This window comes from Mucor mucedo, assembly GCF_025094135.1.
Source record: "Mucor mucedo strain NRRL 3635 chromosome Unknown EV154scaffold_17, whole genome shotgun sequence".
NCBI classification, from domain to species: Eukaryota; Fungi; Mucoromycota; class Mucoromycetes; order Mucorales; family Mucoraceae; genus Mucor; species Mucor mucedo.
This window is the reverse complement of record NW_026252301.1, coordinates 234,283-255,332: the sequence shown is the minus strand read 5'-3', so window position 1 is coordinate 255,332 and position 21,050 is coordinate 234,283. Positions and strand designations below refer to the sequence as shown.

The following is a 21,050-nucleotide window of genomic DNA, read 5'->3' as shown; positions in this document are numbered from 1 at the left end:
GTTTATTCTTTAACGCTGATATATTTAAAAAAAAGAAAGGGAACGATTAGCATAGATCTATTGATTTTTTTTAGGATCTCCCAATTACTTTTTTCCATCCATGGGATATCTTTTTTGTTAGCATTGCGAAGGAAATCCATCAATGGGCTTGCAAGACTTTTGGATTTGCGGCTGGTATTGACATCGCGGGGTTGGCGTAAACATGTTACATTGGAATGTATGGATCGAGTAAGTGGCTTATAGTTGGTTCGAAGTAACTTTAAGGCTGTTTGCCTTAACGGTAAGAGTCTAAGCATTTTTTTAAATTTGACAAACTTGGATGTAAAAAAAAGACCCCTGGGTAGCACTACCTTTTTTTTTTTTTTTAAATTGTTTATTTATTGCTCCGTGTAAAAAAAGAAAAATTCTAATTCAAGAGGCGGGCGCAAATTAAAAGTTATGAGAAAATATTAGGACTATACTTTGTGCGCATTGTGAACAGTAAAAACTGAGAAAAAATAAAGGTTGATTATTGGCACATGTTGTGTTGTTGCATATTCTTTTTATAACAGGTTTTGGAGGGAGCCTTCAGCTTGAAAGGATGAGAGGTCTGCACGAATCTGTTGCACAACTACAGGCCAGAGAAAAGGTGTAGAGTCGAAGCAACTACGGAAATGAGATTTCCAAATGTTGGCCAAGGTGCAGAGGATAACATTCTGTACTGTTAATCCTGGTTTTTGACAGTATGCGATGGGTTGGAAGTTCAAAGTGAAAATTGCAGCGATTATATTTGATATGTTGGTCGTAGGCCAAAGAAATTCGGAGATGATAGTTTTCCAAATGTTAGCCTTCGATGGGCAGTAAAAAAGCATGTGTTTTGATGATTCAATCGAAGACAAACAGATCTGGCATTGGGCGGAATTAAATTTCTCTGGGAAAATTTGATGCATATATCGACGAGAAGGGATGGAACGAGTCAATAGTCGGTATATAACATTTCGTTGTACTGCCACTAGTGCCAGGTTCCAAAAGAGGAACCATTTCTTTGCCGGTATACAAGTACGTGATAGGCTGTATTGTAGCTGTGACTTATGTTGCTGTAGTATTGCCTCTCTATATTTCTTATTCCGTTGAGGGTAAGTGCTTGAAATTGGTTTGTCCGCGATAGTCAGTGCCTGTACCCAAGGATAGAAGTCTACCGCTGAATTATTTGTTTGATCTGATTGTGATGGTTGACATAATGGCTGAAAGAAGGGAGTAAGTTGAATCGAACCATTTGCAAGACGATTAGTTATCATTCTGGGCGAGTTACCCCATTGATTGTTGAACGTGGCGGGATTTTTCCAATGTAGGCAGTGTAGTACTGGACTGTATGAGAAAAGGTCACTCACCAATAATTTGGCTGCTTTTTTGGGAATCTTTGGTGGTTGAAAGATAGCTTGGAGCGGTAATATCAAGGCCGTGGCGTGGTTGAGTGGTGTAGATTCGAAGTTCCTGGGAATACAATCGATGGTAGCATATATGATATCCAATGTGTTAATTCTGGCTTTTGTAAGGCCAGTGGATCTCATGGTAGGCAGAAGAAGTGGAATATGATGGTGCTGGGTTAAGTGTCTATTCCGGATATGTATTTTAAGCATTTGTGTTAGCTGATGATTGGGATCATCGTCCGTTAGCAAGGGAGTTGTCCATCGAAGAAACAGTGTATGATATTGTGCTTTTGGGTCTAAAACACCCAGACCCCCCAGTTGTTTTGGTGTTGTCCATACCGACCAAGGTATGACCGGAAAGATATTCGATCGGCAGAATTGTATAGCGACGGATGTAATCTGAGACAAATCCTGCTTGGTCAGTGGTGTGACCCGGAGTAGGTACCAGCATTTTGAAAGGAGTAACGAATTTAAGATCGTAGCTTTACCAACTACAGATAATGACCTTGACAAGTGAAGATTTGCTGTTGCCTTAAGTTTACTGATTACAGACCCCATATAATTTCGTCGTTGTTGGGTAGATTGAATCATGGGGAAACCAAGGTAAATGATCGGATCCGGGTCATCTGCACAAATTAGCTTGTCTATTTTCAGTAGTTCAAGAGGTTGTTGCCAGTAGTCCCACAAATTGTCACCAGAGAGAGAGAATGCCTCAATTTTATCAAAATTGAACTTGGCATTTGAGGCTTCACAGAAAGTGTCCATGTGGTTGGATAGGCGTGCGAGGTCTTCCTTGTCTTTGACCAGGACTAATGCGTCGTCTGCATAGCATAGTATCTTGGTGTTGATAGCCAAGTTAGGATTTACGAAACCAGACGACCTGTCGTTCAAAGTATAGCCATGGAATAGTTCGTCCGTTAGAATTGTCCTCAAAAAAGGTTCAAAGGCAAGATTGTAGAGGATTGGTGATAGAGGGTCCCCTTGCTTAAGACCTCGTAGTTTCTGAATATCTTCAGTAAAATGGCCATTGATGTTGATACGAATGTAGTTATTTGCCATTAGCTTGTAAATACAATTTACAATAGTAGCTGGAAACCCAAATCGTAGCAAAACTGTTCTCAGGTAGATAAGGTTTACTCGATCGTATGCCTTTTCCTGGTCCAACAGTAGCCCTATCGCTTTACCGTTATCTGGGAATTGATTTAGCTGTGAGGCCCTAGCCATATCGAGAGCTGCATCTTCCATGATAATTTGGCATTTCATACCATTTTCAGCAATATATCGTCCTTGTAAAAATCCAAGTTGGTGCTCGTTGATAAGACCATCTGAAATTAATTTGATTTTGTTGTTCAAGAGACGAGTAAATATTTTATAATCCGTATTTGCTAGAGATATCGGACGGTAATTCTTCATGTCTGCCAGATTTCCTTTTTTTGGGAGTAGGCTCATGATGGATTCATTCCAAGATTCGGGGAAAATGGCTAAGGTTAATGCCTCGTTGTAAATACTTGTGATCAGATCTCGATATGGTGGATATTGAACAATTAATCGTAGTATTTCGTACGGTAGACCGTCTGATCCAGGACTGCTCTTCTTGGGAGATCGTTTGCTTTCTAGTAGAATGTCATCAAAATCAATATCTGTTAAAAGACCTTCCTGTTGTTCTCTGGTAAGTCGGATATTGTCGGGGATCTGTTCGAGCATGCAGTTTAAAGATTCTGTGTTGATATTGTCTGGAGTGTATAGTTTTGAGTAAAATGCATGTGCAATTTGTTGAAGACGGGATGGTTCTGAGTACAGGCAGTTGTCCAAGGGATCCATTAGTTCATTTATCTGCCTTTTGCTTTCGCGTGATGTTGATAGGCGTTTAAGTAAACCAGGTGAACGTTCTCCGTTTTCTCTCCAAACTTTACCCGCTTTCAATATTTCTATTTCTGCAATCGATTCCTGTAGAGAGCTTATCTGTTGCTCCACCACATTTAGTATAGGCAGATGCAGTCCACGATTCTTATGCTGTCGTAAAAATCCGTTGCGTTTCCTTTGTAGTAAAACCAGTTGTTCTCTACGCCAATTTAGCTCGGCAAGTTGAAATCCCTTTATAAAGGCTTTGACTTCCAGTTTGATCCAATCCCACTGCTGTTGTTTAGTCGCGAATGACGCAATTACCTGCAGATCTTTGGATGACTCGTTCAGATGTTGTACTAATGTTGAGCGAAATCTCTTATTACTGGCCAAGAATGGGTTTCCTTTCCAAGCTCCGGGGCCCTTAGACGAATTTCTTTCATAAGTGAAATTGATTGCCAATAGGGCGTGGTCAGTCCAAGTATCGGATATGAATTGTTGAGTTATATTGTTGACTGATTTTCTAATAGACTTGCTACAGTAAATATAGTCAATAATTGTTGCTGAGGTGCCGCTTTTCCAAGTTATGGCCTTGTTTTCTGCAAAGCAATCTGTATAGTGATCGGTAAGCAGGGTTGTCCAATCCAAAGTTGTGCCTGTATAGGTGCCGTCAGCTCTCAGATTTTCTGATTGGTAGTTAAAATCTCCCATAATAAAAATATTTTTCATAGGGTTATGTAATATCTGATGTATGTTGTCCGTGTCTAGTAGCTCACGAAAGAAGTTGGATTTGTTGGTTGCTGTACCGATTCGACCATATATGTTGAGGATGGTGCAAACTGGGGAGGAGTTTATATCATTGTTATGGAGAATATCTGCTAGAATAAATCTGCCATCATCAATGCCAGCTTCGATTGGGTTAATTTTATATTTATTGTTAATGGCTATAATACCAGTTTGTCGATTCCATGTGCTAGATTTGGTTTGGAATTGTAAATTAAATTGTTGAATGGTAGTTTCGTCGTTGGCGTGTGTTTCTTGGAGTACCAAAATGTCGAAGCCTGATGATCGAAGATACCGAATAAATTGTTGTCTTTTTTTTGGATTATTTGTTTTTTTGAGGCCACGACAGTTGAGGGTCGCGATTGATATTTTATGATTGTTATTATTCATAAAATTTATTGGTGGGAAATAGGTTGGGAACTTTACTGCTTGTCTCCCCCTTGATGGAGAGTAGCAGGTTCGTTCAATCCTTTAGGATTATCTGAGTTAGGAAAATTGGCTGATGAACTTGGTGTAGGTTTGCGTCTAGTGCTGATATCTGCATTAACCGCAAACTTACTGATTTTGGCTGCCTCTTCTTGTTGTCTATCTGGGAGTGGTGATCTTAACAAATTTGATTTGGTCGTGTTAATGGTGAGGGTGGAGGCTCCAGTTGCATCTTCTGTGACTAGACTTCGTTCCTCTGCATTTCCCTTTCCCTTCAAACCAACTATGTTTTCCCCTGTTGCTGTATTCAACGTCGTAACTTTGGTCGATTCTGTCGGGTTGTCTACTTCCATATCCTCACTACTTTCTGCATGAGTAGTATTTGGGTTCGTGTAACGTTCTTGGATAATATTTTTTGTATAAGCGTTTCTTTGTTTGTTGGATCGCTTTTTGTTATGCATAATATCTACGGACGTGTCATTGTTTCGTGGACAGTTTCGCATTACGTGTCCTGAGCAGTTGCAATTGTGACATTTCAAAAATTTCTTATAATCAGGGCAGTCTGCTCGACAATGTCCTGTAAGTTGACATAATCGACAGAAGTCGGGCATGTCCTCCCATTGGAGTAAGACTTGACGGTCGTCACCATCATCATCTACCCAATTCATTATTCTCTGCAAGGGAATGTTTGACTCTTGGTCGGCTGAACTGACTGAAATATCAAGGGTTGCGTATCCTTGTCCCATGAAGCATCCATTTGACATGCTGACCCCTAAATCCAACACTTGTCCGTATGCAGACAGATGCTCCTCCATATCTTTTTTAAGGAGAATTAATGGTTTAAGAGGAAGTTTGTCCAAAGTGATTCTCGTAATACGAGAATCGGCTGGGTAACTTTTAAAACCTTTAATGTAGGTTCCATCTGGAAGTGATATCCCTTGATTGAGAATAGTATCTTGCCCTTTACTACCCTGGGACCAGATTGTCTCAATGAAGGATCGATTAAGATACTTTCGAATTGTTGGCAACCTTCCACAATATTCTTCGTATCCTTTATCAGCTAGGGCTTCCTTGTTAAAGTCCTGGAGAGCTTGACGCAACAGTACGGGAGACTTAACGTCTGTGATATCAATCAACACGCTGTTTTTCTCTATTCCCTTCAAGAAAGGTCTTACGAGTTGTATCGCTGGAGCCTGGTGTTCTGACATGACCGAATCGTCTTGTTCAGAATTGAGAGCTGGTGGCTTAACTTGCTCCCCAAAGGTCGGTGTAAAGGATTGCGTAGTGCGAGCCCTTCCGGAAACGACCTTTGCCCATTCAAATGGAGTTGCATGTTGGTTTGTTCTCTTGTCAGCATGAGCTGAGTTCGAAAATTGAGCTTTCTGTTTTTTATGTGAAAAAGACATGATTGGCACTACCTTTTTTGACATGCGAGACGCAAAAAAAAGCAAGTCAAAAACTTGATTTCAAACACCGGCAAAATCTTGTTTTTGTATGCATAATTGCATATTGGCCAAGTACCTCGATATCGAGAGAATCGATGGTTTTCATGATCTGAGCAGATTTCAATTCAGATTTAAAGGTTGTTCTCAGTATCCTATTCTTATAGTTCTTATTTGAAAGTGTTGTTAAGGACACATATGCAAAAGAGTGAAAAAGGATAAATTACAACAAAAAAAGATAAGAGTCAAAAATAGTTATGATGATATACAAAAAGCGTAAGCTTTTTAAAAAAATTTATTACAGGATGATATACAGTAGAATACAAAAATAGATATACAAATTAGGCAGAAGCCATGAGGTTGGCTTGCAAAGCGAGAGACTTTTCAATAGAATTACAGTAGTTTTGATATTTGATGATTTCATGCAAGAGATAATGAGACTTGTTTTCGTAGTTGATCATTGCTCTGGCACAATATTTAGGGAAAGCACTGAAGTGAATGTTCATTTTAGGCTTGACATCACGATGTTGATCCAATTGAGCAGATAACTCTTGAACATGCTTGTGAAGAACTTCAAGTTGAGCAGATTCTTCCAACATGCTGCTGATGGTAGGACAAGCAGGAGCTAACCATTCATGAACAATGGCACTGCTTTCTTCAGCAAGAGCTTCTAAACAGAGACCCCAACCATATTCCATTGAGCTGATGCCACCAACTAAGGGTTCTTTGCTTTCACGAGCAGCCCAGTAGTTACAGGTGGAGACCCATTCATGGACTTGTTCAGCAGAACCAACTTGGAAAACTGAGACAGCACCATTGGATTGTTGAAGAGTGAAAGCATGTTGGCGTTGACGACTGTAACCGGAAGGAAGAGCATTGGCAAGGGTGTGCTTGAGGTCGATAGCACCAATGAGTTGAGCATGAGACATCCAGTTACCACCGCCAACAACACTGACTTCGCTAGTGGCAGAAACTTGAGAAGCAGAATCAGAAACATTAATGGGAGTAGAACGGCTACGCTTGGGATAGCTAGTGCTATCAAGCTTGTACATGCGAAGTTGACTGCGTTCAATGACCATGAAGCATTCCTTCCAATCACGATGCTTAGCTTTTTGGCTGGCTTTTTCCAAAAGGTGCTTGCGAACTACCATACCTTCCTTGTAGTAAGGAGCATTGCTAGTATAAGAGGTTGGGAGCTCAGTGTTTTGAAGATGAGAAGCAACAGCTTGATATTGCATGACAGAAGAAGGAGCAGCAGATTGAGCAGAGCTGATGGAAGTAGTTTCACAAGCAGTGTTATTGGCAACAACCGAATCACGAGTATTCTTCCAGATAATGGTACCAACACTACGCTTGAAGGCAGTGCTGACACGGTTATTTTGGATGGCAATAGGGGAAGAAGAAGGGTTGGCAATTTGATTGTAGCGGATGTTCATATACATTTGTTTAAGTTCGGTTTGGAAGTTTTTGGCATAGGAGTCATAAGATTTAGTAGAAACGTCACTGTTAATAGTAGTGGTGCGTTGGAGAGGATAAGATTGCATATTTTCAAGCATAGAAGAGGCGCCAGTAGAGATGGCATTCATAGTGTTTTTGACAAAGGCAACTTGAGACATTTTCTTGTAGTCACCTTGAGCAACATGGAGATCAGTGTTTAATAATAAGAGAGAATATACAATAGCATGGACAACATCGATGGAGCCAAAGATGGAATTAGTGTTACATTGGAAGAAGCGAGCAGAGAATTGGTACAAGACACGATCAATTTGTTGAGTTTCACCCTTAAGATGAAGCTTGGAGCATAAGTTACGGAAAGCTTGTTCGAGCTTTAAGCCTTTGAAGTCAAAGTGAGACATATATGATTCAAGAATGGCGTTGCTAGCTTCTTTACCGTTACCAATCCATTCAACAACGTGATCCAAGTTGCTATAGACAGTGGTATCCTCATCCCAAATGCGTTGGGCATATTCAGAAGCAGTGTTATCAGAGACAGGAGATGTTTCCATGACTGTGGCATTAGTGCTGCTGATGCTACTGTCGTACCAGACGATTTCAGTAGTATCAGCTTTAGCGGGAGCAGTGGATTCGTTCTTCTTTACAATGGGAACAAAAGTGAGCTTGTATTCGGTTTTCTTCTTAAGATCGGTAGAGGATGATGATTTAAGACAATCTTTGGCAGGAGAAGCTTTGGCAAGTTTCTTGAAGAAACGACTCAAGGCCTAAAAATGAGGGAAATTATTAGTTACACGGTAGAGGAGTTTAAATAATTTTTTTTGGTACCTTTGCTTTTGATGTGGAAGTTTTAGGTTTGGGGGGCTCTTGTGTGAGAAAAGGAAGCGCAGCTTCTTTTTGAGCTTGTGTCAACTTTGCAGGAATAGTGATAGGAATGTGCTTTGATGCTGTTGAGATGGTTCTGCTGGGAGTGACAGCAGGAACCTTTTGTAATAATGTGCTGGATTTTTCCATTGTAGAGAAATATGAACAAGGAAGTGTTGTTTCGGATGATGATGATTTGATAGATGAAGTATACATGAGAATATGGATATTGGTGATATAAAATACGAGACTGATAGGTGTAAGAGATAATGTGAAGAAGAGAATAAATATAATCGTTATTATTTGTGTTTGGGTCTGACTATTCATATGAATAGGTGAGCAGAAATATTTTAGTATAATAATGATTTATTTTCTTTTTTTCTTAAAAAAAGACCTGTCCTTTTATATAAATTCAGTTTTTACCAAACCCCCTTTGATGTTTATGACTTTTTTTTGATATTTTTCCACTTTTACTTTCCAGTTTTGCCTTGCATATTACTTTTACGATTTAGATATAAATTACATCGACTAAAAGCCCTGTCTTTGCTCATTACAACTATCCAATTTTTTTTTATTCAAACGATGTATATCATTTTATTTTTTAGTGTTAACTTTAGAAGAATAGTGATTTAGAAGGAAAAAATAGATGGCACTCCTGCAGCTTACATCAAGGGCGAGATTGGGGGATATTCTTGGGGGTGCAAAATGGTGGGGGGAGCACAAATAGAATATCATATATTTGATGATAGTATACATATTGAATCCAACTTTTTTTTAAAAGATATAGTAGATATACATGTATAAATTCAGTCGATGCAATAATAATAGTAAAAGTTGACTAAAAAAATAAGAGAAAGTCGAATAATGTACATGTTGGGGGACGTATTTTGGGGGATTAATGGGCTTCATCAGACTCAAGATGAATATCGAGTTTTACAGTGTTCAAAATCGATGAAGCTGGATGCCTCATGTTCATTGGAAGGGATAGTAAATAAGGAAGCATATTATTTTATTGGGGGCATATAAAATTGGGGGGGACTCAATTTCTACAGATTCAGCCAACCTTTGGAAATCGAAAAATAAAGCTGTGAAAACCGATATCCAAGCTCAAAAGGAGATGCACATGTAAAGATTTGATGTCGGGGGAGAATCTAATTTTTTTGGGGGGTTTTTTTTTTTGCTGGTACATATCTGAAATCGAGGCAAATCGTAAAACACTGCTTCACTTTTCGATTTTAGAGGGAAGGGGAGGTACATCATACAAACAATATTTAAGGGGGAAACCTTTTGCTCGTTTCTGCATCTAATTGAACTTTATTTCTTCATATGCGTCGAAACACATACATTATCGGCTGTGCATTGTTGCAACCGTTCCGATATCACACAAATTTCAAAACACACACTTGGGGGAACTGTCGTACACGCACCTGATCAACATTGACAGTTTACTTTTTGACGCGTACGTAGTTTACCACTAAATTATGTATTAAATAATCCCATATCCACGTATTTTCCTCCCAAGGACTATATCATCAAGTCGAGCTTTTTTTTTGGTTTTTTTTACGGTAGTTAGTTACCCGCTGAGTGTCATTACTTGAGCGGCAATTACAGCGTAAAAAATGAAATAAAAATATTGTGTTATTGAATATCTCGCAAATAGTGTTTAAAGTATTGATGTTATGTCTATTTAATATTTAGATGTTGTAAAGTTACCCAGTCGATTGATGTTAAAGCAGAATTGACAACATCGTATGTTGGAGATGAATGCAATCGTGAAAAAAAAGGAAAAAAAAATAGAAGTATGCTCTTTTATATAAGATTGGGGTCATAGGCAAGGAACATTGAAAATCCCTACAATGATCGCAAGGTACAGTAAAACACTCGATGAAAATTACACGATCTTTAATATTAAATGGGAGGGAGGATAGTATGTATTAAACCTTCTTTTGATCTAGAAAATGAAGGATTGTTCTTTGCGAGGGATGAATGATTTTGATTCTCATTTTGCATTAAACATAGAAACCGATTGTCTTAATATGGTGGTATTATATCGTAGGCTATACATTTCTATTATTATAACTTTGCTAAATTTAGATTTCAATACTACACATCTCAATCATTCATCACAACGCTGCTTTCAAAATAAAATAAAATAAAAAAAAATAGGCTTTGACAAGAAAAGCGCCAATTTTTGTGTAATCTTGGGAACGAAACAAACAAACAATAAAGTGAGGCACATGGAAGCATTATTGTCTCCTCCTTGCGAATACAGTTCAATCAGAATCATCGTTTATTGCTTTAACATCGAGTGTATCCTTATCGAAAAAACCGCTTCAGATTTCCGATGCCCAAAAAAAAAAGAGTTCCAATTTTAGAAGGACTAATGTAGACGATTTACGCAGATACAGAGAAAAGGGGGGTGTGATGTCTTTGGTGATCTGTTTGTTTTAGCTTGGGATTGTAATATGGGGGGACATGAGATCTTGTAAACTGTCCATTAGCTTGCAATATTATATTTGGGGGGTTAGATGTGTTGGTGGTGACCTTGGTTACGCTTGAGATTATAATATTGGGGGGGGGGGAGAGACTTGAGATCTTGGAAACCATTTGTTAGCTAGCAAGAGTTTATTTGGGGGGTTACATATCTTTGGTGGTATGTTTGGTTCAGCTTGAGATTATAATTTTTGGGGGAGGGGGAGACTTGAGATCTTAGGAATCATCTATTAGCTTGCAATAGTCTATTTGGGGGGGGGGGGGTGATGAGATTTATCGCAACAATAAACTGTGATATGGGGGGGGGAGGGATAAAACTTGAGATCTTGAAAACTATGTTCAAAAATTTTGGGGGAGATAAGCCTTATGGTATGATATCTACAATATTGATGGGGGGATAGTAGCGTTACAGCCTAAAACTATGATATTGGGGGGGGGGAGGTCATCACTGAGATCTCGAAATAATTATCTTAAGAACACTTGGGGGGTTCAGTTTATACCAGCGCTAAATAAATCACAATTAGCTTGAATAAATAGGGGGAATTAAATAAAAAAATACTAACTACTCGACATTTGAAAAAGAAAGGGGGGGGGGACACTTTCTTTGTTAAGTACTAGTCACAATTTGATTATATGGGGGGAGGGAGGGTATATATTGGCAATATAAACTTGGGTTTTAATTTGATGTGATAAAGTATAAGTGAGTGGGTGGGTAGGTAAGTAAGTGAGTGATTGAGTGAGTGGGTAGGTGGGTAAGTGAGTCATTGAGTGAGGGGGTAGGTGGGTAAGTGAGTGGTTGGGCAAGTAACTAGGCGATTGGGGGAGGGTTACAGAGATCTTGAAATATATTATCTTAAAATAATTGGGGGGGATACTAGTTTTGGTGAAGTAATCTTGGTGGTGATCCCAAAAATATTTGGGGGGATGAAGTGATGCTGAGATCTCAAAAAATATCAAGAACTTGGGGGGATACTTTGTTCATTTTGTTATGGGGGGGGGGGTGAAAAAAATAGGTTGGGATCGTAGGTATACTTATTTTGAGATCTTGGGGGTGTTAGTTTTGGTGATCTGGTTTTTACCAGCTAAACAGAAATGAAGGGAGGGGGGAGGATGCTGTGCGGAGCAAATATATGGTAGAGGTCACAATACGCTCTTTATCAGCCAAACAATTGTGACCTTCAATTAATGGGGGGTAGGATAATAATTGAGATCTTAAAAAAATTTTACTAGCTTCAAAGATTTGGGGGTAGCAGCTTTTCTTAATGGTTGCTAGGAGGGTGAGGGATGAGAGCCCAAAATGATAATGATCTTGAAAAATGGGGGGGGGGGGGTGTGTGTGGAGGGAGTAAAGATTGAGATCTTGAAAAATGTTTACCAGATTCAATTGTTTGGGGGTGGTAGTTTTGCGAATGAGTGTCTGTGGATGGGAGAAGAAATCGAATCTTGAGATAGTTGGTGGGACTACTTTGGTGGGTTACTCTGATCCAATTAAATGGTTATATTCTGAAAGAAATAGGAGGCAATGCATGGTAGGTTTACCCAGCTCATTTATGGATGAAGTGCCCGACAGTTAGGATTTGAGGTAAGTGAATGTTGGGATCTTACAACTTTAGCTGACTATTCACTAGTCTGATATTATATATGTATAAATATTAGCATTTGTATCACAGGTTCTGTCAATCCATCAAACTATAGCTGTCTATAAAATACCTGGTTTTTTGTATTAGGCTCAACGGAAAGAATATTTTTATGTTGCAATGGTGCTAATTAATAGTGTAAACCTATTTTGTATCAGAGCTGTTCATGGTGAGTTTTACTACAATTTTTTTCTGATTTGGTCGTCCTTGTTTTCTCGTGACTCAGTAGCATAGATATCATTTATATTGGCTTCGATAGCCTGATTTATGACATACATATATATACTTAATCTCAGAAGTTTCTATTCTACACAGACATAGTACTACTAATGCTGGTTTAATAAACGCGTCGAGGTACGGAAAAAACAAGCGGCTTCCAACTTTATAACCATATAAATAAAATACAGTTCCCGCTTTATCTAAGTACTTAAGACTGTTCCCACTTTGGGCAACTCTCCGTTCTACTTACAGCTGCTCCCGCTTTTAGCCCGCCGACCTTAGAGAAAAACAGGATGATGCCGATAAAAATTATTCTTACTGCTCCAGGTAAGGCCACGATTTTCTTCTATTTCGGGCAAACCAAAAATTGAAAGGGCGTTGTACATGCTAACATTTTTTAATTGAAACATGCATAAATTTTACAAAATATATGCATAATTATGTGTAACTGGCTATGGTTCTTGTAGTAAGTAAGCAAGTTGGACATGCAGGTTATGTGTTATAAATGTTAAAGTGCTACTCAGAAAGGAAAGCGCAAGATATTTTCGGGTTTTAATTTTATTTTGAGTTATTTTTAAAAGGTGTAACATAGATCAACAACCTGTTTTCATGTGTAATTCCATTACTGTTCAATGACTAGAATTAATAATACGAATTTACGTCTCTCATTTTTGTATTTGGATATTCTAACAGAACATAGACTAGTAGAGGTTTTGTGTCATTTATATAATTTTATAACTACTAAAAAAAAACTAAATCCAAAATCCTAAATAGCCACTGTATAAATGTTATATACCTCTAACCCGCCTGTTGCACAAGCCAAAGAGGGGGAACAGCGATTCTAAAATGTCCGTGTTACTTAGCGCCTTTTCAGCTTCTTTATGACCCATAGTTAATCACGCTAAAATGATGTGGTTTTTTCGGACAATAGCGTGCTATTGTTAAAGACGAATGGCAGAATTAAAATTAAGGTATTTTAATTATAGAATTATAGAGTCCGTATCATTGTTCGACAATAAGTATGACTTTGTTAATTTAACTCGAGATTAACGTGTCGAGAGAAAGGGATCTAATTGGCATAGTATCAACCAAGGAGAATAGACACAGAGATTTGATTGATAACGAATGCTCAATTCGTTCAAGTGGCGGAAAGATTTAAATGAACGATTTTCTTGACATGACAAAAAAAAAAAAAAAAAAAAAAAGGGAGGGCGAAAAATTGTGCTATAAATATCGTCCTATTATTTATACTATTATTGGGGATACAAGTTTTGCAAAGAGTTGTACCAAGAAAATTCATATCTGTTAGGGAGAGATAAGTCATGCTTGGTAAGCGAAAATAAAACTGAATTACTCTACCATAGTTTTTGAAGCACTGTTGAGTAATTATTAACGGTGTAAATATATATTTCAGCGATGATTTCCTAACATTACATAGTTCAACGACATAAACAAGAGCGGGTTGCTTTTTTTCAGTATTAACCACATTGCCCAGTTCTGTTTTCATTGGCCAGAGCAGAGTGATGTTCGTGTAACGGAAGAAAGTTGAAAGCTCCTCCAGGTTAATTACGATGTACAACATTATAAGGTTGGGTTTACCATAAATGGAATTTACATTATGTTTTCGACCCGGGAAATACAAGCAACGTTTATGATTACCTAATTAGTGAATATTTTGTATTGTAGCAGGATCTGAAAGTATTGCCGTACCTCAAAAAAGATACTGTTTGTACCTAATGCGATAGATTATCTAGACATGCCAAGTAAAGATATCATTTTTCCCCCTTAGCTGATCTTGTGTACTTTTTATTGTAGGCTTAACACTTCTTTAAAACGTAAATAGGATTATTAAAATATATAGATGGCTTTCAAAATGTAAAAGGTATTTTTAGCAGAACGATGGGATGGTTAATGCTAAAGGAAACCCCTTTTTTGATGTTAGCATGTTATACAACACTATTATGCCATTTGATGGCGCACAATTGCGGCTTTTTAATACAGCACGCATAAACGCAACTGCTTATGAATATAATGTAAAAATAGAATAACTAGGAAAACTTCAATTGAAGGTATGTGGTATGGGTCCTATTCAGTCAGTTGATGCTATAGTTTTAATTGACATATTGGTAATCTCATGTTGCTATTTTTTCAACAAGATATCGTAAGTCATTTTTTTTTTTTTGCATTAAAATTTTCGCAAAGACGTGAAACGATTCCTTTGTACCCGGAATACGAAATTGTGGTACACTAGATTTTTGTTTTTGCGGGTGTACAATCCCATTTATTTTGGGATTTTTTTTTTCGAAAAAAAGGGTATAAAATGATTGACTTTTTATAATTCAGTTTTTCTTTATCAAACTAGTACTTTCGTTCATTTCCTTCCTTCATTTTTCTCAATGCGTTCTACTTTCCTTATCACTTTGGCTGCCATTGCCACTGCTGTTTCTGCAGCACCCGCTCTCGATAAGAGAGCCACCAAGGCACAAATCATCAGCACCTGTACTGTTCCCGGTACTATCGCCTTAACCTTCGATGATGGACCATATGAATACACTTGGGCTTTAGCTGATACCCTCAAGAAGGCTGGTATTACTGCTACTTTCTTCATGAACGGTAACAACTGGGTGTAAGTATTTTTTTTTAAAAGAATAGCCTCAAGTACTTTTACTATAGATGAACTAACTCTTTATTTCAGTGATGTCAACACGCAGTCTGTTAAGACTTCTGCTGGTACTAAGACCTACAAGCAAGTCATCAAGCATGTTTACGATAGTGGTCACCAAATCGGTAGTCACACCTATAACCATGTAGAGCTCGGTGATCAATCTGCCACTGTTGTCAAGAGTGAAATGGCCAAGATGGAAACTGTTTTCCGTTCTGTCCTCGGTAAGAACCCTACCTACATGCGTCCCCCTGCTGGTTCATACTCTTCTTCCACCCTTACCACTCTTGGTGGTCTTGGCTATAAGATCATCCTCTGGGATATTGATTCCAATGACTGGAGATACAGCGAAACCTCTGGCATTTCTAAGGAACAAGCTAATTACAAGAATGTCATTGAAAAGGACTCCAAGACCAAGCCTCATGGTCACATCGCTCTTCATCATGACGTTTACAAGAAGACTGTTTCTGAATTAGTACCTTGGGTTACCACATACATCAAGGGAAAGAAGAACTACAAGTTCGTTAGTGTCGCTGAATGTCTTGGTAACACTAAGGGTTCTGCTTACAAGACCAGTAAATAAATTAAATAATCCATCTACTATGTAAATATTTGTTGTCTTTTGTTGAAAATATTATTGCAAAAGTGTGCTATACAAATAGGCTCCTTTTTTTATTGAGACTCAACAAATATACACCATCCATCAGATTCCAAAAGTATGTGCTAAAGGAAATTAAACAATCGGTTCTACAATTCTGTTTTTTTTAAAAAAAATAATAATTCTGACTCTATTAACACACCGACAACCCATGTGTATCCTACATGGATTTCAACTATAAAATGCCATTCAAAAAGGTCCGAGCATTAGGCCATCTTTTTTTCAGGAAAAACAAAAAAAGTTTTAACTACGTCCTAAAATAGCTTATTTAGCGCAAAAAGGTTTAGTCATAATCCGCTTAGATGAAGTCATGGTATCTATGTGTAAAGCTCCAGCTACTGGATATTCACATAACCGAAAACGTGGAACAACGCCAAGCGATTTGAGTTTTTACATTACACCTTAATTTTAAATATAATAATATTCAGGGTACAAATTTGCGTAATTTTAAAAAAATTCGTGTATTTATAAACTTTGATTTACTGGCCGGTTCGCGTTTTTCCAGAAATCCACATTCGCGCAAGGTTTACAGTTTTTCTGTATTGTACTCAGCTACCAAATAACTAGAAAATGACCGATGACAACGTTTATAATAAAATTTAAGAAAAGTAAAAAGTTGACTCTATCCTTTATGCCATAACTACTGGTTGTTATATCTTTAATAGGGCCATATCACTCGAATCACCACTGGACCACCTAAAAACCCACTGGACCACCTAAAAACCCACTGGACCACCTTAAAAACCCACTGGACCACCTTAAAAAACCCACTGGACCACCTAAAAACCCACTGGACCACCTTAAAAAACCCACTGGACCACCTAAAAACCCACTGGACCACCTTAAAAAACCACTGGACCACCTAAAAACCCACTGGACCACCTTAAAAAACCACTGGACCACCTTAAAAAACCCACTGGACCACCTAAAAACCCACTGGATCACCTAAAAGTCCACTGGACCACCTTAAAAAACCACTGGACCACCTTAAAAAACCACTGGACCACCTAAAAACCCACTGGACCACCTTAAAAAACCCACTGGACCACCTAAAAACCCACTGGACCACCTTAAAAAACCACTGGACCACCTAAAAACCCACTGGACCACCTTAAAAAACCCACTGGACCACCTAAAAACCCACTGGACCACCTAAAAACCCACTGGACCACCTAAAAACCCACTGGACCACCTTAAAAAACCCACTGGACCACCTAAAAACCCACTGGACCACCTTAAAAAACCCACTGGACCACCTAAAAACCCACTGGACCACCTTAAAAAACCCACTGGACCACCTAAAAACCCACTGGACCACCTTAAAAAACCACTGGACCACCTAAAAACCCACTGGACCACCTTAAAAAACCCACTGGACCACCTTAAAAAACCACTGTACCACCTAAAAACCCACTGGACCACCTTAAAAAACCACTGGACCACCTTAAAAAACCCACTGGACCACCTAAAAACCCACTGGACCACCTTAAAAACCCACTGGACCACCTAAAAACCCACTGGACCACCTTAAAAAACCACTGGACCACCTTAAAAAACCCACTGGACCACCTAAAAACCCACTGGACCACCTTAAAAAACCACTGGACCACCTAAAAACCCACTGGACCACCTTAAAAAACCCACTGGACCACCTTAAAAAACCACTGGACCACCTAAAAACCCACTGGACCACCTTAAAAAACCACTGGACCACCTAAAAACCCACTGGACCACCTTAAAAAACCACTGGACCACCTTAAAAAACCACTGGACCACCTAAAAGTCCACTGGACCACCTTAAAAAACGCTATATGTAACGAAAGGGCCCGCAACGTTAATAATTTAGGCGCAGATAGAAGGAAAGAAAAATTACAGGTTTTTATTGATAATTAAAAATGTTACAAAATATCAAAATTATTTAACAACTTTTTAGTTTAAAAAGAGGGGGAGTTGCTTATTTTTGTGCTTGAAGTGTATAATCAATGATAAATGATTGAGTAATGAGATCATCAATACGTTGATAATGACGATCGGTGTATGGTAATAATCCATCAATAATCTGAATAGAAAAAAACATTAATTTCAGAGATAAAAATTTGGGCTCATATGTGGGCATTACCTCTTTAGCAGTAGGAATTTCTACTAATTCTTCTGATGTATGAGATGAAAGAATGGCATGAAGGACAGTTTGAGCAATGTCTGAGTGTTTAGCGTTGGTATTCCAATCTCTGATATAGCCTAATAGCTTTTCGAGATTATCTTTAGACATCTCTGCAAGAATTCTGTCTACGCTTTCTGCTCCAGTGATACTTTCATCGTTCTCAGGTCTTGATTCAAAAACTTGTCTAAATAAACCTAACAAACGGAAAGGTTGCTCTAAGGATAATGCTAATAAAATAGCGTTTAAATAATCCTTTTTGCGCATGAAGTTTTGTAATTCTTGTTCCCTAAACAAAAAAAAAAAAAAAAAAAAAAAATAGATAAATGAATACCTTGTCATAAAGCACACTGATTGCAGGATTACTTACTTGATGATTAACTCCTCCTTATCCTTTAATTCTTCTTCTTGCTCTTGCAAGGTAACGTCTTCCCAAAAATTAATGACGGAATCAGCACCGGCAGAGACGATGACCTTTTCATCCTTACGAATAGCCAAAGCCCAGACCTTTTGTGTGTGATTATCAAGTGTTGAGGCACATTCGTTTGTTTTGATTGTCCACACCTTGACCAAGCCATCTGATGCAGCTGAGACTAATTGCATACCAGCTGTCAAGAAATCGACACGCAAGACAGAATTTGTGTGACCTTCAAAAGTCTTGAGACAAGTGAAATCCTTCAAACTCCAAATCTTTACAGTTTTATCACCGGAACTGGTAGCTAAAACTTGATCAACGGGGGAGAACTGTGCACACCAAACACCACGCTTGTGTCCCTTCATTGTACCAACTAATTCACCAGTATCCACATTCCAGAGCTTGGCTGTCTTATCCTGTGAACCAGTGGCAAAAAATTTGTCATTGGGTGCAACACAAATGGTGTTAATATCCTTTTCATGAGCTTGGTGAGTATACAAGGACTTTGGTCTATATTCTTCATCGGGGTCTTCTAAATCTAAATCTCTCAAATTCCAGTATTTGATGGTTCTATCTTGACTACCAGTAATCATGAATGTGTTGGATTTTCTGGAAAGAGCAACAGCACCGACAGATTCTGTGTGACCAATACACACACCAGCGCTCTTAAATCTTTCATTTTGATCTTCGTTTTCTAAATCGATTTTCCAAATACGGGCTGTTTTATCTTTAGATGCTGTAACAACAAGATTACCATCCTTGGACTTATCCAACGAAATAATCATATCATTGTGACCATATAAAAGATCACAATCCTGTGTTCCGACGTTGTAGACTCTTAATTGAGCACTGTTGGTAGCAGCAGCTAAATGTGTTTCCTTCTCGCCCAAATATGCAACATCAACTACTTCATCGTTATAACCGACAATTTGCTTGACACGCTCCAATTTATGCTCTAATGAATACATCAAAATATTTTGATCGTTGGTGACGGCGGCTAAAATTTGAGTCTTTTGGACATAAATGACATCTGAAATAGTGTGTGCACTGTTCTTTTCGGGTTCTTGAGCCTTGATCAATTTACCGGACTTTAGGTCCCAAAGTTTAATAATTCCGGAATCACCAGCAGTATAAAAAATATCAGCATCCTGCCATTGCTTGCCAAATTTTCCAGCAAGTTTCACATTCTTTTCCAAAAATCCAACAGTTTCGATAGTTTCAAAAATAGGGTGAGTGGCTCTCAATTCCTTTGCTTGCCAATCCCAAACATTGACAACCTTATCACGAGAACCGGAAATCAAATATTTACCATCGGCAGAGAAATCAAGACCACGAATGACACTGACATGACTTTGCAAAACGGCAATACAGCTACGAGTTTGCAAATCCCAAATACGGACTTGACAATCATCGGCACCAGAGGCAACATACCATTTACCTTGATAGTTATGGAACTTGACAGCTGAAATAACACCACCGTGACCCTTGAGGTTGTGAGTACAAAATCCCTTATCAATATCCCAAATCTTAATGCTGGCGTCTGCAGAACCTGTAGCTACTAATGTTGACGTCTTGTCGATATCCATAACAATAATTGGTGCATCGTGAGCTTTAAATGTACGGATACTCTCTCCCTTTTCAAGATCCCAAACACGAAGAAACAAACTTCGACTGGCACTGACTAAATGCTTTCCATCGGGCTTAACAGCCATAGTTGTAACAATTTCTGTATCCTATTTATTAAAAAAAAAAAAAAACTTTTGTTAATATCACGTCAAAAGTATACAAACTTAAATTCCAAAAAAAGAGAGAGAAAAAATGCACGTACACCTTCCAACTTGTGAACTTGTTTACCGCTTTCGAGTTCGGTAACAACAATATCCTCATCGAGTGTTGATATTAAGAACTTTGCGTCCTCGGTGATAACGACTTTACCACCAGTGTAAATCGATTCGATCGTCTTGATCGATTTGAAACTAAATTGAAAACGTAAAGTGTGAGAATCGCTCTAAAGGTTTCGAATATTGGGGCATACCTAGTTTTCAACAATAACTTCGAAGATTCTTCAGCCATGTCTGAAATCGTTTTTTCTAAAACAAAAAAAAAAGTCTGTAAGGCGAGAAATAGTTTATATCCCAGATATCACAATCCTCCCACTCTCATAAAAGTGGAAAAAAAGGCTGACATTCATACGAGTAAACCAAGTCACATAGCGGCTTAGATTTGACATTTCATATAATTTTGGTCCGTAATGTATAAAAGGGGTAATAATAGACTTTGTTTTATTACAAAATGCCGGCAGAACTAAAAAGAGAAGAGACTAAGCATAATAATCTGTTTAAATTACTGTTTATAAAAAATAGGAATACTTTTGATTTATGCCCTGATATTTCTTGCCTTCTCATAATAGGACCGTTGATACGCAAAAAAAAAAAAAAAAAAAAAAAAATACAGAACGTTCCTTGTTGACTTCAATTGACTAAATCCGTATTGCTATATCAACATTGTCTGTTGAGCCAATCTATTTTTTGCGGGTGCGCGTCAATTTTTTTATGAGTGCTACCATTAGAGTGGTTAAAATTAACCTTTG

At 38.2% G+C, this 21,050-nt stretch overlaps 6 protein-coding genes across 6 annotated transcripts; 1 reads left to right on the top strand and 5 right to left on the bottom strand.

Annotated features, from left to right (window-relative positions):
- Positions 1-351: 351 nt before the first annotated feature.
- On the bottom strand, positions 352-1,956 carry EV154DRAFT_459464 (uncharacterized protein). The gene has a single exon (XM_051597485.1). The coding sequence runs from the start codon at positions 1,617-1,619 to the stop codon at positions 543-545; it is 1,077 nt and encodes a 358-aa protein (XP_051460850.1). The 5' UTR covers positions 1,620-1,956; the 3' UTR covers positions 352-542.
- Positions 1,957-3,790: 1,834 nt separating this feature from the next.
- Positions 3,791-4,469, bottom strand: EV154DRAFT_498729 (uncharacterized protein). The gene is made up of 2 exons (XM_051600394.1): positions 3,983-4,469; positions 3,791-3,876 (listed from the first exon to the last, which is right to left on the bottom strand). Exons 1-2 carry the CDS (start codon positions 4,422-4,424, stop codon positions 3,836-3,838), a joined length of 483 nt encoding a protein of 160 aa, XP_051460849.1. The 5' UTR covers positions 4,425-4,469; the 3' UTR covers positions 3,791-3,835.
- EV154DRAFT_459460 (uncharacterized protein) lies at positions 4,457-5,950 on the bottom strand (the record flags this gene model as incomplete). Its single annotated transcript, XM_051597484.1, has 2 exons — positions 5,879-5,950; positions 4,457-5,820 (listed from the first exon to the last, which is right to left on the bottom strand). Exon 2 carries the CDS (start codon positions 5,666-5,668, stop codon positions 4,457-4,459), a length of 1,212 nt encoding a protein of 403 aa, XP_051460848.1. The 5' UTR covers positions 5,669-5,820; positions 5,879-5,950.
- A 293-nt stretch (positions 5,951-6,243) lies between these two features.
- On the bottom strand, positions 6,244-8,368 carry EV154DRAFT_560384 (uncharacterized protein; the record flags this gene model as incomplete). The annotated part of the gene is made up of 2 exons (XM_051605609.1): positions 6,244-8,121; positions 8,183-8,368. The coding sequence occupies 2 exons, from the start codon at positions 8,366-8,368 to the stop codon at positions 6,244-6,246; spliced, it is 2,064 nt and encodes a 687-aa protein (XP_051460847.1).
- Positions 8,369-14,582: 6,214 nt separating this feature from the next.
- EV154DRAFT_600056 (uncharacterized protein) lies at positions 14,583-15,975 on the top strand. The gene is made up of 3 exons (XM_051607144.1): positions 14,583-14,640; positions 14,911-15,193; positions 15,263-15,975. Exons 2-3 carry the CDS (start codon positions 14,964-14,966, stop codon positions 15,810-15,812), a joined length of 780 nt encoding a protein of 259 aa, XP_051460846.1. The 5' UTR covers positions 14,583-14,640; positions 14,911-14,963; the 3' UTR covers positions 15,813-15,975.
- Positions 15,976-17,740: 1,765 nt separating this feature from the next.
- Positions 17,741-20,676, bottom strand: EV154DRAFT_498724 (WD40-repeat-containing domain protein). The gene is made up of 5 exons (XM_051600393.1): positions 20,496-20,676; positions 20,289-20,436; positions 18,416-20,193; positions 18,007-18,334; positions 17,741-17,946 (listed from the first exon to the last, which is right to left on the bottom strand). The coding sequence occupies exons 1-5, from the start codon at positions 20,531-20,533 to the stop codon at positions 17,842-17,844; spliced, it is 2,397 nt and encodes a 798-aa protein (XP_051460845.1). The 5' UTR covers positions 20,534-20,676; the 3' UTR covers positions 17,741-17,841.
- Between the last annotated feature and the right edge of the window lie 374 nt (positions 20,677-21,050).

Coding starts and splice junctions, on each gene's coding strand:
- EV154DRAFT_600056 (XM_051607144.1), top strand. CDS start 14,964: ATGCGTTCTACTTTCCTTATCACTTTGGCTGCCATTGCCACTGCTGTT. Junction 15,194..15,262: donor ATGAACGGTAACAACTGGGT/GTAAGTATTTTT, acceptor TCTTTATTTCAG/TGATGTCAACACGCAGTCTG.
- EV154DRAFT_498724 (XM_051600393.1), bottom strand. CDS start 20,533: ATGGCTGAAGAATCTTCGAAGTTATTGTTGAAAACTAG. Junction 20,437..20,495: donor AAGTTATTGTTGAAAACTAG/GTATGCCCCAAT, acceptor TTTTCAATTTAG/TTTCAAATCGATCAAGACGA. Junction 18,335..18,415: donor AAGGAGGAGTTAATCATCAA/GTAAGTAATCCT, acceptor TTTTTTGTTTAG/GGAACAAGAATTACAAAACT.
- EV154DRAFT_459464 (XM_051597485.1), bottom strand. CDS start 1,619: ATGCTTAAAATACATATCCGGAATAGACACTTAACCCAGCACCATCAT.
- EV154DRAFT_498729 (XM_051600394.1), bottom strand. CDS start 4,424: ATGAATAATAACAATCATAAAATATCAATCGCGACCCTCAACTGTCGT. Junction 3,877..3,982: donor ACATCAGATATTACATAACC/CTATGAAAAATA, acceptor AACCCTGCTTAC/CGATCACTATACAGATTGCT.